Source organism: Puntigrus tetrazona, chromosome 5 (assembly GCF_018831695.1).
Source record: "Puntigrus tetrazona isolate hp1 chromosome 5, ASM1883169v1, whole genome shotgun sequence".
Taxonomy (NCBI): domain Eukaryota; kingdom Metazoa; phylum Chordata; class Actinopteri; order Cypriniformes; family Cyprinidae; genus Puntigrus; species Puntigrus tetrazona.
Genome location: NC_056703.1, coordinates 650,065 through 668,894, shown reverse-complemented (window position 1 = coordinate 668,894; position 18,830 = coordinate 650,065). Strand labels below are relative to the sequence as shown.

At 35.7% G+C, this 18,830-nt stretch overlaps 2 protein-coding genes across 2 annotated transcripts; one reads left to right on the top strand and one right to left on the bottom strand.

The window, feature by feature from the left end:
• Window positions 1-3,023: 3,023 nt before the first annotated feature.
• hscb (HscB mitochondrial iron-sulfur cluster cochaperone) lies at window positions 3,024-7,294 on the bottom strand. Its single transcript, XM_043238438.1, has 6 exons — window positions 6,926-7,294; window positions 6,539-6,635; window positions 4,466-4,555; window positions 3,683-3,827; window positions 3,411-3,458; window positions 3,024-3,278 (listed from the first exon to the last, which is right to left on the bottom strand). The coding sequence occupies exons 1-6, from the start codon at window positions 7,252-7,254 to the stop codon at window positions 3,184-3,186; spliced, it is 804 nt and encodes a 267-aa protein (XP_043094373.1). The 5' UTR covers window positions 7,255-7,294; the 3' UTR covers window positions 3,024-3,183.
• Window positions 7,295-10,701: 3,407 nt separating this feature from the next.
• chek2 (checkpoint kinase 2) lies at window positions 10,702-18,822 on the top strand. The gene is made up of 12 exons (XM_043238433.1): window positions 10,702-10,799; window positions 10,982-11,072; window positions 11,254-11,350; window positions 12,132-12,185; window positions 12,265-12,329; window positions 12,659-12,758; window positions 13,581-13,667; window positions 13,868-14,031; window positions 17,671-17,786; window positions 17,901-17,986; window positions 18,395-18,448; window positions 18,620-18,822. The coding sequence occupies exons 2-12, from the start codon at window positions 10,987-10,989 to the stop codon at window positions 18,677-18,679; spliced, it is 969 nt and encodes a 322-aa protein (XP_043094368.1). The 5' UTR covers window positions 10,702-10,799; window positions 10,982-10,986; the 3' UTR covers window positions 18,680-18,822.
• Window positions 18,823-18,830: the final 8 nt, after the last annotated feature.

Below are 18,830 nucleotides of genomic sequence, written 5' to 3'. Positions count from 1 at the left end.
GTTTTCCCTTTAATTTGGCAGGGCTGGAGATGCCTTCCGATTACAGGATGAATAATAATCAGATTGCCACATTTCCCCTCCGTCTCTCGTCTGTGGTTTAATTCACATGTATTAAGGAAATTTCGTCTCCTGCGGAGAAGACCTAGAAACGTGACGCTGTCATTGTTGACTTAATAAACAAGCGAGTCAAGCCGTTTTCAGCGGGACGTCTGCAGGGCAGCGCTCCAGTGGCGTTACATGGATTTAAACTGAACATTAAATGCAAACTGTCATGTTTAAGCTGTTTTTCTAACCTCCGATGAAATTTCTTTTCTTGTTTCTTTGCCTTTAAGATGAAATGATGCAGCTGAAGTTTAAATTTATAATGGTCATTTCTGCAGTGGCAGCTCAAGCAAAGCTGGGTTTACAACTGCAAAGTCACCGTCGTCTAAATGGGCTTTGTTTGGACACCAAAAAAAAAGCCAGTGGTTCTTGAATTTGCAAATTATGCCGCTGCTGTGGTTGCTAGGGCCTTTCTATTCAGTTGCTAAGGAGTTTTGACTAGCTGACATTGTTCTTAGTCATAACAACTTCTTCCTGGGCTTTTGTCTACACTGCAAACATATTTTTGTATAAACACTGTAAAAAAATCCAGTATTACAGGATAGCATATTGATATCTAGATTTTGGTATTTGAACTTTTCACTTGCTATTCTTTCTTTTTTTTTTTTTAAATATTTGTTCATTGGTTTTTTGTCAACTGAATAAAAATAGTAGACCACAAAATTAAATTAAACAAAGCTTTGAAGTATTAAAAACGTTTTCTAACTAAAAGAAAGTGCAAAAAAGGAAATTTATAAAAATAAAATGTACTGAAATAAGTTTGTTGAATCACCAAATGATAAAAATAAACAAAAAATTAAATAAAAATAAACTAAACCTAAATATAAAATATAATTTTAATATAATCTTGAATTACCAAATTCTTTATTATACCTTAAAATGATATCCTAAACACAATAATGTACATAACTAATAATAAAAATGAAGAAGACGCAAAATTATTTCATGAATTATAATCAAATATAATTATATCTGATGTGTCACATAGGGACATTATGGCAGTAATTGGAATTCATCGTTTTTACTCGCGCAATTTTACAAAAAATAAATAATAACAATAATAATAATATTGCTAATAATAAGTCTTTTCACAATTACGTCATCTGTCAAGTGAAGCTTTAATTTGAAAATTATTTTTCAACAAGCTTAAAGGAATAGTTCATCAAAAATGTTAATTTTCTGTCTCACCCTAAAGTAGTTCCAAAGCTATGTAAAAGTATTTGTTCTGACGAACACAAAGGAAGATGTTTTAAAGAAAGTTTGTAACCAGGCTGTTTTGGGTCACCATTGACTTCCATAGTATTTTTTTTTCCTACTATGGAAACCAACGGTGACCCAAAACGGTTACAAACCTTTTTTTTAAATATCTTGTGTTCGATAGAACAAAAAGTCCTACAGGTTTGAAACTACTCAAGAGTGAGTAAATTATAACAGTGTTCCTTTAAGTGATTTAAGGCATCGTTCATGTACATACCACAAAACTAGCGAACACATCGACTGTGTGCAGTCAATGATTGTGAAGTGATAGAAAAAGCACAAAACTAAAGAGCACCATAAGAGCACAAAGAAGCGTGCGTGTGTCAAGATCTACCCAAACGATGCTCTTCGTCGCGACAGGAACATATAGCGATCATTTGATGAACACGACTTCCAGCCGTCGAGGGGTTTTCTACGGTCTCCACAGTGAGGTGACATGCTTCCCCCTACAGCTCAGCCGAGGCATTTTCAGCTCCAGCATGCACACACCTTGATTCTGTCACATAAACACGCACACTCATAAATCCGAGATCGATAAGTGTGTCATGATGTAATTTAATTCATACCTCACCATAAGCGACTGTACAAACCGATGCAATAAAGAAATTCTGTCGAAGCGCTCTCTAATAAGAGAGTGTGTGTCCAGAGTAATGCCATCATCTAGCACGAATCCAGCTCCAATTACAATTTAATGAATCAGCCCGCATTAGAGACAATAAGATGCATTTATCACAAAGCGAACCGCAGAGATTGCGAGTCTAATAGTAGCATTAAAGATTCAAACGGGGATCGGGCTAAATGAATCTTGTCATCTCGCACAGTTTTGTTTTATGTAAACTGTAGAGTTTCATCATTTCGCGGGTTTCCTGTTTTCTCCGTTCTCCCAAAAGGCCAGACCTAAATAAACGTGGCAGCAGCCAATCACAGTTTGACGCGGAACGCAAAAGCACCGTCTTGGGAAAGTCACACGTAGTTTATGGAACGACATCTAAAAGATTGTTTGCATGCGTTATTAGCAGCGTTTGCTAAAGCAAGCGTCACAATTGTTATTGCTCACACTTAGAATTGAGTCTTGAATTAACTTCTAACCTAATAATAATTTAGTACAATTATTCAAAATAAAGAATTTAAATTGAGTACAGATAACCATGCTTTTTGACATTAAAAATCATGTTTTTATTGTGTTAGTTAGCTGTATTTTTTTCATTATTCTTGCCTAATAAAGATAACCAGCTGCATCTCGAAAAAAAAACAAAAGCAAAAAAAAAAACGATTTCTGTGAAATATCGCTGTTATATATTATATTAGAGAATAGATATTATATAATAGATAAGTCAATGAATTGATCAATCATACAATATTAATTCTAAATATTAAATGTTTAACAAATATAAAAAACTAAATCATGCATCTGGGCTGAAAGGTGTGCTGTCACTTATGCAAGAGATCAGCTTTTGACTTAAACATGAAAAAACATGAAAAAAAATGCCTTTAAGTTACATTTCAGGATGCTTGCTAGTCATACAGACCATAATACTGTGTGCTCTTTTGAACTGGTCAAGTAAGAATATGGCCAAAAAACCCTAGCACTGCCATGCCGACCAATGACAACACTGTAGCATCACAGAGATGTGTTCTGTACAAAAAACCATTGCTTTTGACACTTTAGATTAAAATAATGTACTTTATTTATATACCAGAAACGATCCAACAAATATACACCCTTAACAATAAATACTACTATTAAAACATCCAAACACAAGCGTGAAATCTTTCACTGAGCCGGAATACAATTGCACATTTTTTTTTTTTACAGTTTTCCCCTCAGCAACCCTCTGTAATTCTGTCTTTTACCTTCTCCTCTATATTTGTGAAGTACTTCATTTGGGCCAGGAGCTCTTTGGCGGTCAGCAGATCCCCTGTGAAAAGAGACTCGTGAGGCAAACACAAAAACAGCCGCATGCCACGGGAAAGCGCGTGCGAACCGGCCTTGGCGCTGAATTTCTGTCAAATTTTTGGAGGTCGTGAGGAGGAGAAAGAGACAAAAATACCTTTGTTCAGAGATGAATTCATCCGCTCAGTCAAGTCTTTGAGTTTTTCTGGTGAAAGGCAGTAAAATGCAGTATATCAACAGCATGAATAAGTCACACAACCACGCTGCCTTAGCGGCGAAAACATAAAAGCGCGGGACCTTGAACTTTCTGATGGAATGAATGTGAGGCCGCAAACGGTCACATAAATAAGCTGCGAGCGACGTGAGTGGGCGCAGAGCAATATTTCAACAATCGCTTCCGGTCGGAGCTTTTCATTCGGGCCTACACACCTCGCACAGACCGGCCGATAGCGTTGACCTCGTCTCGGCTCGCCGTCTCCGCGAGGCTCTCGTTGATCTCCAGGACCTCGAGGAGGAACGCGGGGTCCGCGCCGGCGTCGGTGCCTTCCTCCAGCAAAACCCCTCGCAGCTCCAGCTGGGGCGGAAACACACGGGTTAGGTTAGGCGGTCCTAAAACACGACTACGGCCTCTGGGGGTCGACTACGCTGTAACATTCAGTACTCACAGATCGGTCAAAGGGCCCGTTTTTTTAGTTAGCGCCCACCTATTTTATCTATACGTGTCCAAATGTAAACGTGGCAACAGCTGATATATAAAGCGGTGGTATAAAATCTGCTCCTAAACGTTCCTTAATGTCACTGTGTTAAATTCGAGATCGCTAAGTCGTTTGCATTGCTTCATTAATTGTTCTGAATGTATGTTAATGATCTAGCGTGAACCTGCTCTCAGATAAAGGAGGCTTACGATTAATCAGACGCACACAGAAACACGAAACCGTGTCCTGAATGAAAGAAAACAATTGACAAAGCGATTGAATCCAATATTTGGTGATAACATAAAGAGTGATCATCATCAGTGTGACAGGGTTAAATGTGAAATGTTGAATGCATTGGCGCTTCTCTCTTTTAAAGTACATGGTGCTTCATTTGATATGTTATGCACATACTGCGTATTGCGTTTAAGCGTGGCTTACTCATGGAGTTTTCTGGGGTCACTGTATACACCCTACAGCTGTTACGCGCACAACGAGTATTTACTAAACAAATAATTACCATGTAGACGGCTCGACTCAAAGGCTTCTGCAGCGTTCTGTAGGCTTTGTTCACCAGTGCTGATTGTTCTTCTGAATATTCCTGCTCTTTCTGTAAATAGGATCAGACCACAAAGTCATTCCAAATTAAAGTCATTCTTCTTACGGGCTGCAAAAACAATTTCAACAGCCCCTGAAGGCACAAACCGCACAAAGCTGCAAGGTATAAAGCAACCTGAAGAATACTGTGATTGCGATTTTATGAAGCAAACAAAAAAAAAAAAAAAAAAAGAGTCCTACTCTGCCCGAGTTTTCGAACTTTTCCGAATGTTATATAATTACGTACCGTCGTCACATTTATTTTAAGATATCGTGACATGCTCTTTGTTTGCGGTAAGGATTTCCTCTTGGGAATGAGCGGAATTGTCAAAAAAAAAAAAAAAACGAAACCCCAGCGATGCTGATAATTGTGCCAGTTTTTTGTTTTTTTTTTTTTCTTTCCCTGAAGGATCTGGCTGTGTGGGTGGACGCAGAGGGTCTGAGCTGTGATGGGATTCGTCAGGGAGGCGTCAGGTGGAATAAGAGGTGAGAAAGCGCGGAAATGACTTGCAGAGGAGAAACATTTTCGGCTGTCAGAGTTGCCAGAGCCTGGAGAATCAACATCTGGCTTGCTGTTGCTGTCAGGAAACCCAGTTGGGTCTCGCAAAGCATGAACCAATCACTAAAGAACTGTCTGCTGCCTCATAGGAACGATGATAAACTGCATATCCTTTACCTGAGCACCTAAATAGAAATAGACAAGCGATACCGAGAGCGTGACGGTACAAAGTTTCATATATAATGCAAGGGGAAAGAGGAACAAGGTGAATGTTAAAAACAAAACAGACGGGAATATGTAACACAGAGTAACATGTCACGAAATTTAAAGAGCAAAAAAAATTACATTTACATTTACATTTAGTCATTTAGCAGACGCCTTTATCCAAAGCGACGTACAAATGAGGTAGGCATATAGAAGCAAATTAATATCAGCAAAAGGGCAGTAGTGCATAAGTGCTCTTGAGTGGGGTCTTGTCTTACCTAACGCAGATACAAGGCTTTTTTTTTTTTTTTTTTTTTTTTTTTTTAAACAAGAAAAGGATAGGAAGGAGCAGGAGAAGAAGAAGAAGAAGAGAGTGCTATCAATGTTGGGTCAAGTGCAAACGAAAAAGATGAGTTTTGAGTTGGTTTTTGAAGACTGCTAGTGACTCTGCTGCCCTAGTGGCAATGGGCAGATCGTTCCACCAGATTATATGTATTATAATAAAATAAATATTTTATTAATTATAAAAAGAAACTGAAGCCTTGTTTTAGAACCATTAAGATTTATATTTCCCATTATAATTAAGAAATTAATATATTTTAGTAATTGCAAAAGATATTCATACATTATAGCGGTTAGTTTCATCATAGCGGTCATTATTAATACATGCCAATTTAAATAACTAAAATGTATTTAAAATAATGAAAATGGCAAAAAAGCATGTGTGTGTATGTGTAAAATTCAGTAAAAAATATTAATATCAGAATTAATATCAGTATCACCGGTTCCCAAACATTTAAGCACATTAAGTAAGCAGTTTAAGCTGTGTGTGTGTGTGTGTGTCTATTACACACAAAAATGCCTTTATAAGATTCGCACTGGAAGACAAAACCTTCAGTTACAAACTCACTTTCTATCTTTAATTTTCTGTATACTGTTTGTAACTAACACTAAAGTGTGCAATGCAAACGAAGAAATATAAAACGAAAATCAGTGCTACTAAAGATTTTACAATGCAGCCATTATCTTTTGCTATCTCTTTAAATAAAATGAACTCACAGGTGAAAACTAAAGCCCACCTAATAAATCAGTAATATTTACTCATAACTCATACGGCCACATATACTTTGCATCCCTACGGTACTTTCAGCACTGTCATGACATATAAAACCAAACCAATAAACTGTAACTCAAAATAAATGCTCGTTCACTCAACATCAGACACTGTTAATATTCACTGTGTTGCGTGAAGTATGGAATATATAAAAAATAGTGTACAATATAATCCATTACCAATGACTTCTGGCTGAAGTTGTCAGGATGGAGATATCTTTGCAGCTCAACATATCTTTTCTGAAGTTTCTGGGTGTCCAAAGAAAATTTTTGTTCACTGAGGAAAGACCAACATATTCAATTACATATGTTATGATATGATTATCAACTACTTTAAGTTGAAAGCTGAAAGAGTACACCTGTATCTGTCTCTAACAACTACTGTATTATATATATTAAATAATAACAATGTTATGGTTTTAAAGTAAAGAAAAGAAGGAATGAATACAAGGTTTTGGGAGTTCGGGACCAAAAAGCTAGAAAATATTATCCTTGAATCCATAAACGAGGCGTTCATGTCTATAATAGCGATCTTTAAACTATACCTCAACTCAATCAAAAACTCACCACTTCAAGATGTCAAAATAATTCGTCTTGTCATCAGGAGGCTGGATCACTTTACAGGATGAACAGAAAAATAATTCAGCAGAAGATCCGCATTTCCAACAGAGTCTGCTGATTGTGAGAGTGCTGAAAAAGTTCAGAGACAAGTGTCCTTTAACCGCTTTACAGTGAGAAAAACCGTTAATGTCTTTTCTGTAAGAGCTGACAGCTCTTCCTGAAGCGAAACACGGAAGTAAGACGAGGTTAAGACGTTGTCCGTTTGATATACATTTGTTTGCATGTTTAAATCCGTGAGATGTTAACAAAAATCGGAGTTTGTACAGTGTTGTCATGTTCACCAACAGAACGAAATCTGGCTTATAGAATGTCAGAGCTCTACTTCCTGTCAGAAACGTCAGAATATTTTTTCAAAATAAAAGTTTGTATTCTTAAAACGCTTCAGCGTATTAATTTGATTATAGGTTTGTTTAAATATTTTATTGGTTTGTAATGGCTGCAATTACTAGAGCGAGACAGTGTCTATTATTGTTTGATCTCGCAGAACTTTCTAACAAAAAACTATTATTTAAATAGCCTAGTAAAACACATTTGTTAAATAGTTTTCGGGATAGATAGATAGATAGATAGATAGATAGATAGATAGATAGATAGATAGATAGATAGATAGATAGATAGATAGATAGATAGATAGATAGATAGATAGATAGATAGATAGATAGATAGATAGTTTATTAAAAGAAAAACACAAAAAAGACAAAAAATATTTTGCCCTGATATTTCAGAAATTGGTAAGCCGTTTTTGCACCGTTTGTTTTACAACTGAAGTTATTGCAGTATTTTTTACATTTATTTTTCTGAATTTAATCTATTTACTACACTTGTGTGTGTATGTTCTTAATTTTAACAGCAATTAATAATAATTGATATATTGCTGTTTGTAGTGTAATAATAATAATAATAATAATAATAATAATAATAAATAATAATAATAATAATAATAATAATGCTTAAAATAACTAACAACATAAAAACATTTCCTGTATATTATTAAATATCATAGAATTTTTACAAACTACATTTCCCGTGAGCCTCTACTCTGGCTTCTGATTGGCTGAATGATGTTATGGGAAGTTCATTGATGGAAACGAGTGGCTTTTCCCGGCAGATTTGATGAGCAGCTCACGAGGCCTGATAACCCACTTCTGAAAGTTTGCTACTTTTAAAAAAGGACTTGATTAAGGTATGCAGTAGGATAGGAGACTGAAAAGCACCATTAGATGATCTGACGGATCAAACAACAACCCCTCGTTCGTTAAAAGTGCAACGTATTCACGCGCTTTCGCACAGTAATGCGCATTTCAACCGGCAGAAGTAACCAAACTCTTTACCTGCAGAAAATAGTCGTGTCTTATATGATCGGTTTGGGTCAGTCATTTAGTCTTGCATTCCTTCATTTACAAATTACTTGATTTGTTTGGATTTTAGGGTCAAAATGATTGGAGCTACAGTATGAAGTGCTAAACATTATGGGTCCCAAAATTCTGCAAAATATTTATGTACAAGTTATCTGCAAAAAACAAAAAACAAAAACGATTTGCAAAAATGCCATTAAAATGTATTATGCATTAAAAGTCATCCGGTAAATGGATTTACCTTAGATAATATATGACATAAATATGACATAATACTTCTAAAGCCATGAAGCACTACAAAAAATGATTGGATATAGTTTTTAAAATAGCATGGTATACAGTGTACTATTCTGTCACGGAATGCATGGAAATATCAGTAATATTTTAAAGCATAACTCTAGGCCTAAAAATCATGACCTTTTCTGTTGTGAGCAGGTTTAAAACTAAATATTTAATTGTCAAAAATAAGTCCATGCACAAACGACAAGAAATCACAAAACGCAAAATGTTGACATTGTAGCATGCATGCTGCTGTTTAAAATGCTTATCATTAAAGTCCATGCTGTGCAAAATATGCGATCTGTAAGATTATGTTCCATTTTAAAGAAGCTTTGGTTTTAGTACAGTTATTGACTTTTGGCGTGTACTTCCAGAGTAAAAACATCATGTCCGAGGAACCTGGACCCAGTGGTCAGTCCCAGTCCCAGACCCAGTCCCAAACACAATCACAGCCTGGATCCAGCTCCTCTTCCGCCCCAACGTCATCAAGCCAGGGCTCTTCCTCAGGCTCAGGGACTCTAAGTTCTGTAGATACAGTACCGGTCCAGGAACTGCAGTCTATTCCTGAAGACGAGGAAGAAGTCCAGCCTCAGGTTTGGGGCCGTGTCATTCCCTTGGTGCATGGATTGAGTGTGCTCAGTTAAGTGCATTTTCTTTATTTTTAAGATGCGAGAGCATTATAATTAATTTCCCAAGGGTTTTTGAATGGGAAGTGGTATCAATAACAAATCGGATATGTTGCATTTCTGACCACTTACCATATAGTGATGTGTAGTAATCATGTTTAAAGCACTCAAATGTTATTAATGGACTCTTTTGGGTTGGGTTCATGTCAAGTGCTATTGACAGCATTTGTGATTTTGAACATGGAAAGCCAGGCAGAATAGAGGCTTACTAATAACGGGGAGGTTTTTAAACAGGGTTGCCAGATCCCAGTTGCTACTCAAAACTAGCCCAGTTGCTGCATTCCAGTGAGGTAAAATACATATGGTTCTCTTGATAAAAGTTGATTTTCATGTCCACATGTTGAAGTGAAAATCGTCTTGGCAACACTTTTTTTTTTTTTTTTAACCAAACGTCAGTTCTCACTTAAATTGTTGTATGTAATATGCATTTTTTTTTTTTTAAATTGCAAAATGATGCAATTAAAATTCCTGATGCATTAAAAGTTGGAATTACCTTAAATAATATATAACATAAATATTAAACATAAAATATGACACAAGACTTTTAAAGCCATGAAGCACTACAAAAAATATTGGCTATTACAATAATTTTATTTATTGTTTTTGTGACATTATGCTACAAATGCTGTCAGTAGACACTCTCATTAAATATGGGTAATTCCTGTAACAGTTATGAGATTGATGAGCTATTATGGTAATATGGAATATGGCCAGTGTTGCTTTAGTTTTATTTACAATTCTAGTATTGATATTTAAAAGTAATTCTCACTTACAATTTAATTTGTTTTAGTAATAACATAGTATTTAGTATTTTAGTATTATATGTAATATTACAATTTTTCATTTTTAGTTTTATATATATATATATATATATATATATATATATATATATATATATATATATATATATTTTTTAAATTCTAGTTTTTAAACTAGTTTTATTTCAGCTAGTAGTCAACAAATAGGCATTGTTTTTAATTTTTATGTTGGTTTTGTAAGTTTAGGTTTCTATCTAATATTTCATCGTAATATGTTTTTGGTTGTTGTTTTTTCCCAGATTGCATTGAAAACCAGTATATCTTTGGAAGGGATAGCGCATGCGATTACACTTTCACCAACTCTATAGTAAAACAGTCGACACATTTCAGGACGTACAGCAAGAAGCACTTTAGGATTTTTAGGTAAGACCGACGTTTAGGTTTCGTCAAATAAAGTTTCCTCTTTAACTTTTTTTTTTTCTCATTCTGTTTTTTATATACAGTTTTTATATATATATATATATATATATATATATATATATATATATATATATATATATATATATATATATATATAGCATATTCTATCTATTTCAGGATGAGAATCTATCTGTTTCGTGATGAGGACCTCACGTGGAGTAATCAGCACATGGGTGGGTGGACGATGACAAAGTAGGAAAAGGGAAGCAAAGACTTCTTAGCAATAACTCTGTTATTGCCCTTGCAGAACAAAAACATCAAGGTTGGTCATTTAGGTGACATTTTGGGAGTTTATGAAATGTAAACATCAGTTCATACAATAAGTCACCTAAAAACTTTCATTGTGACCTCATTTTTGCATACAACTTAATTTATTATCAAGCACAAAATAAAGGATAAAACCTGTAGCTCTGAACTCTGATTGGTTCTTTTTTTCCCCCACAGTTTTTATGTTCATAGATAAAATGGGGGGTGATCAACCAAACCTTCCTTTAGAGTTCAGCAAAAAATATCACATAGCGCGAAAGATTGGGACGTAAGTGAACTTGATTTTCAGAAACTGTCAAAATATAATGTATTTTGAGTTAATCTAAGCGTTTTTGGTCCCAACAGACATTTCTTACCGCACTGACAAATATCGGGTGCCTCCTGTACAGTATTGTTTTATTTGGCATATTGATTGTATTTATTGTACCTCTGTTTGTGTTTTCTGACAGAGGCGTCTGTGGTGAAGTCAAGCTTGCCATTGAAAAGGAAACCTGTAAAAAAGTTGCTCTGAAAACTATAAACAAGAACGACTTCCCGTCAATAGGCGTAAGAGTCGGGTGTATGAATGTATTATCATTATAAAATATGCACAGTGCTGCTTATTATACACACCGTTTCATAGTGTAATATTAATGCTGTTTATAATACTGTAATATTTGATCAATACTGGAATGTATTTGATCAAAAGTACCGTATAAACAGTAATATTGTGAAATATTACTACAATTTAAAATAACCGTTTTGATATCAACATTTTATTAATTCCTTTTATTCACTTTATGAAGAATGAACCTCTTATACTTGCTTTACACAGACGTGCAGTTTATGAGGAGAGCTGAATTCAGTCCGCATGCACTGCACAATAAAACCGTTTCAGCGATGACTCATCTGAATGTCTCTGATTGGTCGTTGCATTCATAAGCTCAACGTATTCATGTCTGATTGGTTATAACTCCAATGCTGTGAAAACATGGAAAACAGAATACAATGAAACAAATAAGCCTTAATATTAATTAGTATCACTAGCCTAATAATAATAATAACAATAATTGTCAAACAGCCCTAAGTAATATCTGACTACCGTCTACAGTCTACTTTAAAGTTAATCTTTGTTTTTGCTGTTATACTAAAAATCTATATGGTTGTTTTACGTTTAGACAATTTTGGTGTTGTGAGAAACCTGTTTTATGAGAATTACTATTAGCTGGTGTGTATCCTTAAATCAACAATATATAAAATAAAATAATGCTTCAGTTTTTACTTTGTACACACTGTTTAAAATCACGCGTATCTGATTCTTTTTAAATGTTCTGTTTGTGTTCCACAGACGGCCACACGAAATGCAGAGCGAGAAATAGAAATTTTAAAGAAAATTGATCATGTAAGTCTTGAGTCATGAGTCTTTAAATGCTACAGAGCTATAAAAAAAAATCTCATTGTTTTTTTTCTCTTCCCTGCAGCCGTGCCTGATCAAGACAGAAGATTTCTACCAGACAGAAGATTCTTACTACATTGTTTTGGAGTAGTAAGTTCCTCTGGTGTTTTGTTGGGGAATAGTTAGAAACATGTACTCGCAGGCTGAATTTACTTGGGTGCAGATCATTTCTACTTTGTATTTATAGATACTTTAAAGACAAGCCGTGAGTTACTAGACAAGGATACAATTTTTATAAAAAAAAAATTTTTTTCTTTACACAACATGTTTCAGTCTTTTATTTTATATATATATATATATATATATATATATATATATATATATATATATATATATATATATAAAATTAGTTTTTATTTTTATTTTATTTTGTTTACAGTTTTTGATGAGTTATTTGATTTATCTCTGTGCTGTAATAGTGTTGAAGGAGGAGAGCTGTTTGGCAGGATCAAGGCCAAGAAACAGCTGGATGAAGAAATCGCCAAACTCTACTTTTATCAAATGCTCAGGGCTGTAGAGGTACGTCTTTGAGAGATGCTTCAAACAGTGTCTTCCTCTAAATATGTTGTTTTTTGTTTTTTTTTAAATGAGCACAGGCATGAACCCGCACTGTTTACACACACAAATAGTCAAACCGTTCAATTCAGTCAGCTGACCATTAGCATTGGGGAAGGACCGCTTTGTAGTACCATGTTGACATGGCAACTACCATTCAAATTTTTTGTTCAAACGTTTTTTTAAAGAACTTATATTCTGCATTTATTTGAGGAAATACAATAAAAGTAGGAATATTGTGAAATATTATTACAATGTAAAAGAACTGTTTTCTGTTTGAGTGCGTTTTAAAATATAATTTCTTCCTGTGAATAAATTCAGCAAAGCTGATTTGAGGCTCAGGAAACATTTATTATAATTAGCAATTAGGAAATTAATTAGGAAAAGTATATTTAGAAATATAGAAAATATTTCAGAATGCAAAGTTTAAAAATTTAAGAAAATATTTGAAATAATAAATATTGAAAATATTTTATCTAATCAATTTAATGCATCATTTTTTAATAAAGAAGGTAATATTACAATATAAAAAAGCCACTACGGGAAATGGGAAAAAATTCCATTTCAAAACTGCATTAATTAAGGTTATTAAAAAAAAAAAAAAAATTAATTGATTTTTATGCCCATTACTTGTGTGCAGAATCTCATGCCAATGCTTTTAAAGGAAAATAACTCTTCAAGACAATGCATTTAGCATTTATTAGAAAGCTAGACTAGGACACAAGCTATAGCAGAGATGAAATGCAAAGAATTTTTTTCTACAATGTTCTGTCATATTTTCTCCAGTATCTTCACAATAACGGGATCATTCATCGAGATCTCAAGCCTGAGAATGTGCTGCTGGCTTCACATGATGACATCTGTTTGATTAAGGTGTGTTTGCCTGAGAGCTTTGAAACCGATGTGACTTTAGTCTCCGATTCTGACATCATTCTCCTTTAATTGTCGCCGTTCCAAAGTTCAGAGATCCAGCCAAGCCTTTGCCTTTGTAGTTGAAACAGGATGCACAAAAATAATCCTGAACCTGGGATAACCTGCTTTCCCCAAGCATGTGAATTCTCAGTGCTTTCTAGATTACAGATTTTAATCAGTCCAAGATTTTGGAGGAATCCTCCCTGATGAAGACGCTCTGCGGGACGCCCACGTATCTCGCCCCGGAGGTGTTCACACACGCTGCGACTGTAGGATATACAAAAGCGGTCGATTATTGGAGCCTGGGGGTCCTACTGTTTATCTGGTTAGTGGATATTAAAGTGGAATGACTAAATATGAATCAGTGGGGTCCGACATTACTTGAAAGGTTCTTAAAGGAATAGATCACCTAAAAATGAAATCTTTTTCTGAACCCATTTTTTTTCTGCCAAACAAAAAGTGAATATGATGAATTAGGGGCTATCAAGTTTGGAAAGCATCATACATGTTAGCAATATTAATCATACTTAGATTTGTGGAGTCTAAATGAACTAGTTTTTAACTAGTCAAATCCAAAACATTTTTGTTATTCAGTGATGATCTTTATCTCCAACTACAGCTGGATCATTGATTCATTAAGTCAGACTGGACTGATTCAGAGTTTTTGTGATTGGATCAAACGATTCATTTCAAAAACACTCTCAGAAGAACGATTCTTTCGTGAACGTTTGATTAAAATGGGTTAAAAAAATTTATGTTTATTACACACAACTTGTGTATAGCTTCACAACTATTCTTATTTAACAATTTTACAATTTTATAATAATTGAATCATTACACTTTGTTAAATTAGTCCAATTTTATTGGGGCAAAAGTCAGTCAGTGTTTGGAATGACATGAGGATGGAGAAATTATGACATCTGGTAATTTCTATGATCGCATGTTAGAATAAAAATATCTAAACGGTTTTCGAGATCTGAGTCAGAGATATGTTCTCAGGTTTGGCACAAGTCGTGTAGTTCAAAACAGACTAAGGGGACAGTTTATATTTATAGTGTTGAGCAGAAATGACACCTTAAACAAAAAATGTCCCTTTTGAATCTTTCATTAGCCACTTTAAGACAGCATGTCATATGCTATGAACATTCATGTGCCAATTAATTTCATATATTTCATCAATATAAAATGAGTGCTGTAACCACCATAGACATTGAGGGAGGCTACTAGCATCTGTTTGCTTGCTTTTACAAACAATGGACATGTGAATTTAGTTATTTCAAAAACACATAATTGCGTAGAAATATAAGGTAGCAATTTAGTGTGAAAACTATTTTATTATAATAAAGGTTACAATTAGTTTTTCCAGCTGCACTCCTGTGAGAGCTGCACAAAGCTCCAAACGGGGCATTGATATCTGTTTGCGGGAAGCCACTCTAGACCTTGCCATCACAAAGGTTACATTGATCTGGTTTTGCTCATCTTGAGTGTGAAGGTAAGCAACCAATCTGTGTGCCCATTTAGAAGCATTGCTGAAAATATGGATGGTTTTCTGTGTGCCCTTGGTGTCAGCACGTGATAGTATGCATGCTCTGGGTATCTCAACAGTGTGCGACTTGGCCAGTTTGGCTTCCCAGGCTTGCCACTGTACTAACCAGCTTTTCAGGTGGATAATGTCATCTTGAGTTTCCAGAGATCTTGAATGTTTTTTCCTTTGTAGTGAAGGGTATAAGATAACCCAGTGGTCTACACATCCCGTAGTATGGGTTCAGAGTAGTCAACAGGGCAATGTTGATACCCAAGGTGGTCGATAAGACAATTTCAACGGCGACCAAAAGCTGGCTCTTGTGAGTCTAAACTATGCTCAGAAAGCCACAGTTCAGTGCTGGCTGCTCTGGCTTCAAATGCAAGATGTTCTACTACAGCTGGTACATTACTTGCCCCCTTGATATTTCACACCCACCAGAAGACAAATGGCTGTGCATCCTGTCGATGAGGTTAGAGGCCATCTCTGGGGAGTCAAGACTTTTAATCGTCATCTACATAATGCCTGTTCTATGGACCTTTGAACGTCTTTGTGGCTTTCACTTTAGTCTTTCACATGTCTTTATAGCACATATATAGCACAACAAGGACTGCGGGTAGTACCAAACAGAGAACCTGACACTCAAAGATGCTTGGCTCTTCGCCCCATTCATGTCCCTCCAGAGGAGTAAAATTGAGCGATCTTCTGGAAAAAGTCCAGCCACCATGTGCTTACAAAACCAGAGTAGAACAGCAAAAAGGGAAGGACCCGGGATGGGACCAGGAAGAAGTTGACTGTCTACATGTGAACCACACTTCAGTTCATAGACATTGTCACCCTCCAGAGAATGTAGCATGCCAACAATATTGTATATGGAGAGTGCAGTTATCAAATGATTCGGCATCCTCCACTCTGTCTGGTGGAGTTTAATATAGCTCCAAGTTCACCCTGAACAAGCTGGCTGGATTGCCCATATGTGTCTTGGAGTGCTTGGAAGTGCTTACGGAGTAGGGTCATGCATGTTGGCATTTGATAGCTTCTGTTTAGATATTTAATGGAAGGCAAAGTCAGACTCCTTTCCACTATCAAATTTAGGCAGAGCTGGTTTTGGTGTACCATATGAGCTGGCTATCAACATGTCCTTCATATTGACTGGGGCTAGTGGCTGTGGCTGTACACCCATAATACCTGTTGGGGGAACACGCTTGAAAATGCTGCAGGATAGATAGAAGGAACAACAGTTACAGGCTCTGCATGTAATGGTTTGGAATTAGAGAGAGATCAGTGTGAAATTGTAGGCTGAGAAGTTACAGGATTGCTCTGATGTATGTAAGGGGTATAGTACTGTGCATTATCAGATAACTGATGTGTGTGGTGAACAACCTCTGCCTTCTATCAGTATGTACCTGCCCCGGTACCCTGATACCTGCCTCTACAATAGCTGCCCTGTAGCTGTTGTCTGGCTGGATCCACCGCTTCTGCTGGTTTTTATTCTGGATTGGCTGTGACGTAAACTGGAAGCTGGAATGTGACCCAAAGTCATAATCAGTTAAGTAGGCTGGTGGATGTCTCCCCGCTAAGTACAAGACTGCACGACTGGCTCGGTGACACTGCATGTTATCTTCAACATTACTATCATCCGGCTCAAAGGGCCATTTGTAAAGGAGAGCCTCTGGATTGTTGTTCACAAACAAAAGTCACGTTGGTGAGCACTGATGTTCCACAGATGTACATAGTATCAGTGTTTAGGTGTTTGTGTCTGAAATATGGGCAAATTGTGGAAATTAGATATATATTGCAATCTTTCCATTAACTTATTACAAATGTTTTCATTCTGAACATAAACGGATAATCATCAGTGGTCTGAAACTCATGTTCACAGTTCACAGTTATGATGGTGTAGCATCTCAAATTGTCCTGAAGTGGCTAGCACAGGTTTCCTCAAATCTTACCCTGGAGGTCCAATCTTGATAAAACTCACCTACCTGTGATTTTAAGGTCCAGATTTGAGGATAACTGGGCTTACAGATCAAGATTTATATCTTAAAAATAACAATGGCGCACTATTGCATGTGTCTCTGAGACTTAGCATGTTAGCTTCCCAATACAGATTAACAAATAACATAATATGGTGCAGATATTCAAGATTAACATAACAATAACATCAACATTATTAACATGCATGTTTCTATGGAAAAGATACGAAATAAACATATTTTTTAGCATGAACGCACACAACTTTAAAGTTCGGTTGCTCACCCTGAGCCAGCGCTTAGTATCAGTAAGTTGACATTAAATGAAAAACTGCAACTAAAGGGAAAGACTTTCCTACATGTGCATTTTGAGCCTGTAGTCGAAACTCATTGAAAACATTTTTTGATTGATTATATAAATGTATGGTATTTTGTCCTTAAAGCTGTATGTGTATCTGTGTTGTTATAGTTTGGGGGGTTATCCTCCATTTAACACCGAGTGCTCCACCATGTCAGTGCGTGAACAGATCATTAACGGCCATTACCGCTTCATCCCATCTCAGTGGAAGAAGGTTTCAAATGAAGGTAATGTCTTTGCTATCCTTTGAATCGTTAGATACGTTAAAATAGCATGTTCATCATATCAGAAATATTTGAACTTAAAAGCATACAGTTAAAATTATATACTCTGTCTTCCAGCCAAAGATTTGATCAAGAAGCTCCTGGTTGTGGATCCTGAAAAGCGTCTGAGCGTGGAAGAGGCACTGACACATCCGTGGTTGACCGTGCGTGATGAAAAACCTACTAATTATGCATATTTGGTTAAACATCATTCAGCTACTATTAAAGGAACAGTTGACCCAAAAAGGACAATTCTGTCATCATTTACTCAGCCTAGAGCAGTTCCAAACCTTTATGAATTTCTTATTTTCTTGAAAAGTTTGTAACCAGGCTGTTTTGGCTGACTTCCATGGACTTCCATTTTCAAAATTTCTTCCTTTGTGTCTGACACAACAAAGAAATTCATACAGGTTTGGAACTACTTGAGGGTGAGTAAATGATGACAGAATTTTCATTTTTGGTGATCTATTCCTTTTAATAGCTGTCAACCTTTAAATAGAATTTGTATTCTAGTAAAAAAAGTAAAAAAAAAAAAAATGCAGCATTCTACAAATTTTATGTTTGTGTAACAGGATGACAAGATGAGAAACACTGCTAACCAACTGATGCAGTGTGAAACATCCAAGGTACAAGCACCTAGATTTTTATTCAAGATAAAAGTGCAAATTTCTTTCAGTAGTTGTAATTGTTTTCTATTACAGGGATAAAGTCTAGGAATTCAAATATTTTCTTTCAAAGTGTATTACGACATTGACTAGATGCATACTGAAAACTAAATGTGATTTTAATTGTCACAGAAACGCAAGGCAGAAGAGGCAGAGGGCGAACCACCATCCAAGAGGAAACCTGGGCCTTGACTTGCACACGCTTTTATTTGTTTCCTGGCATTTTAAAAGCCCTTTCCTGCGACTAATTCATCCTGAACGTCTGAACACTGTACTGGCTTTGTAAATATTTATTTCTACATTTCCTGTGTCCAAAATAAAATGTTTTAAAATTTTCTATACT

Coding starts and splice junctions, on each gene's coding strand:
- hscb (XM_043238438.1), bottom strand. CDS start 7,254: ATGACAACACTGTACAAACTCCGATTTTTGTTAACATCTCACGGATTT. Junction 6,636..6,925: donor TATTTTGACATCTTGAAGTG/GTGAGTTTTTGA, acceptor GTCTTTCCTCAG/TGAACAAAAATTTTCTTTGG. Junction 3,279..3,410: donor GAATTCATCTCTGAACAAAG/GTATTTTTGTCT, acceptor CTCTTTTCACAG/GGGATCTGCTGACCGCCAAA.
- chek2 (XM_043238433.1), top strand. CDS start 10,987: ATGTTCATAGATAAAATGGGGGGTGATCAACCAAACCTTCCTTTAGAG. Junction 11,073..11,253: donor ATAGCGCGAAAGATTGGGAC/GTAAGTGAACTT, acceptor GTTTTCTGACAG/AGGCGTCTGTGGTGAAGTCA. Junction 14,032..17,670: donor GGGGTCCTACTGTTTATCTG/GTTAGTGGATAT, acceptor GTGTTGTTATAG/TTTGGGGGGTTATCCTCCAT.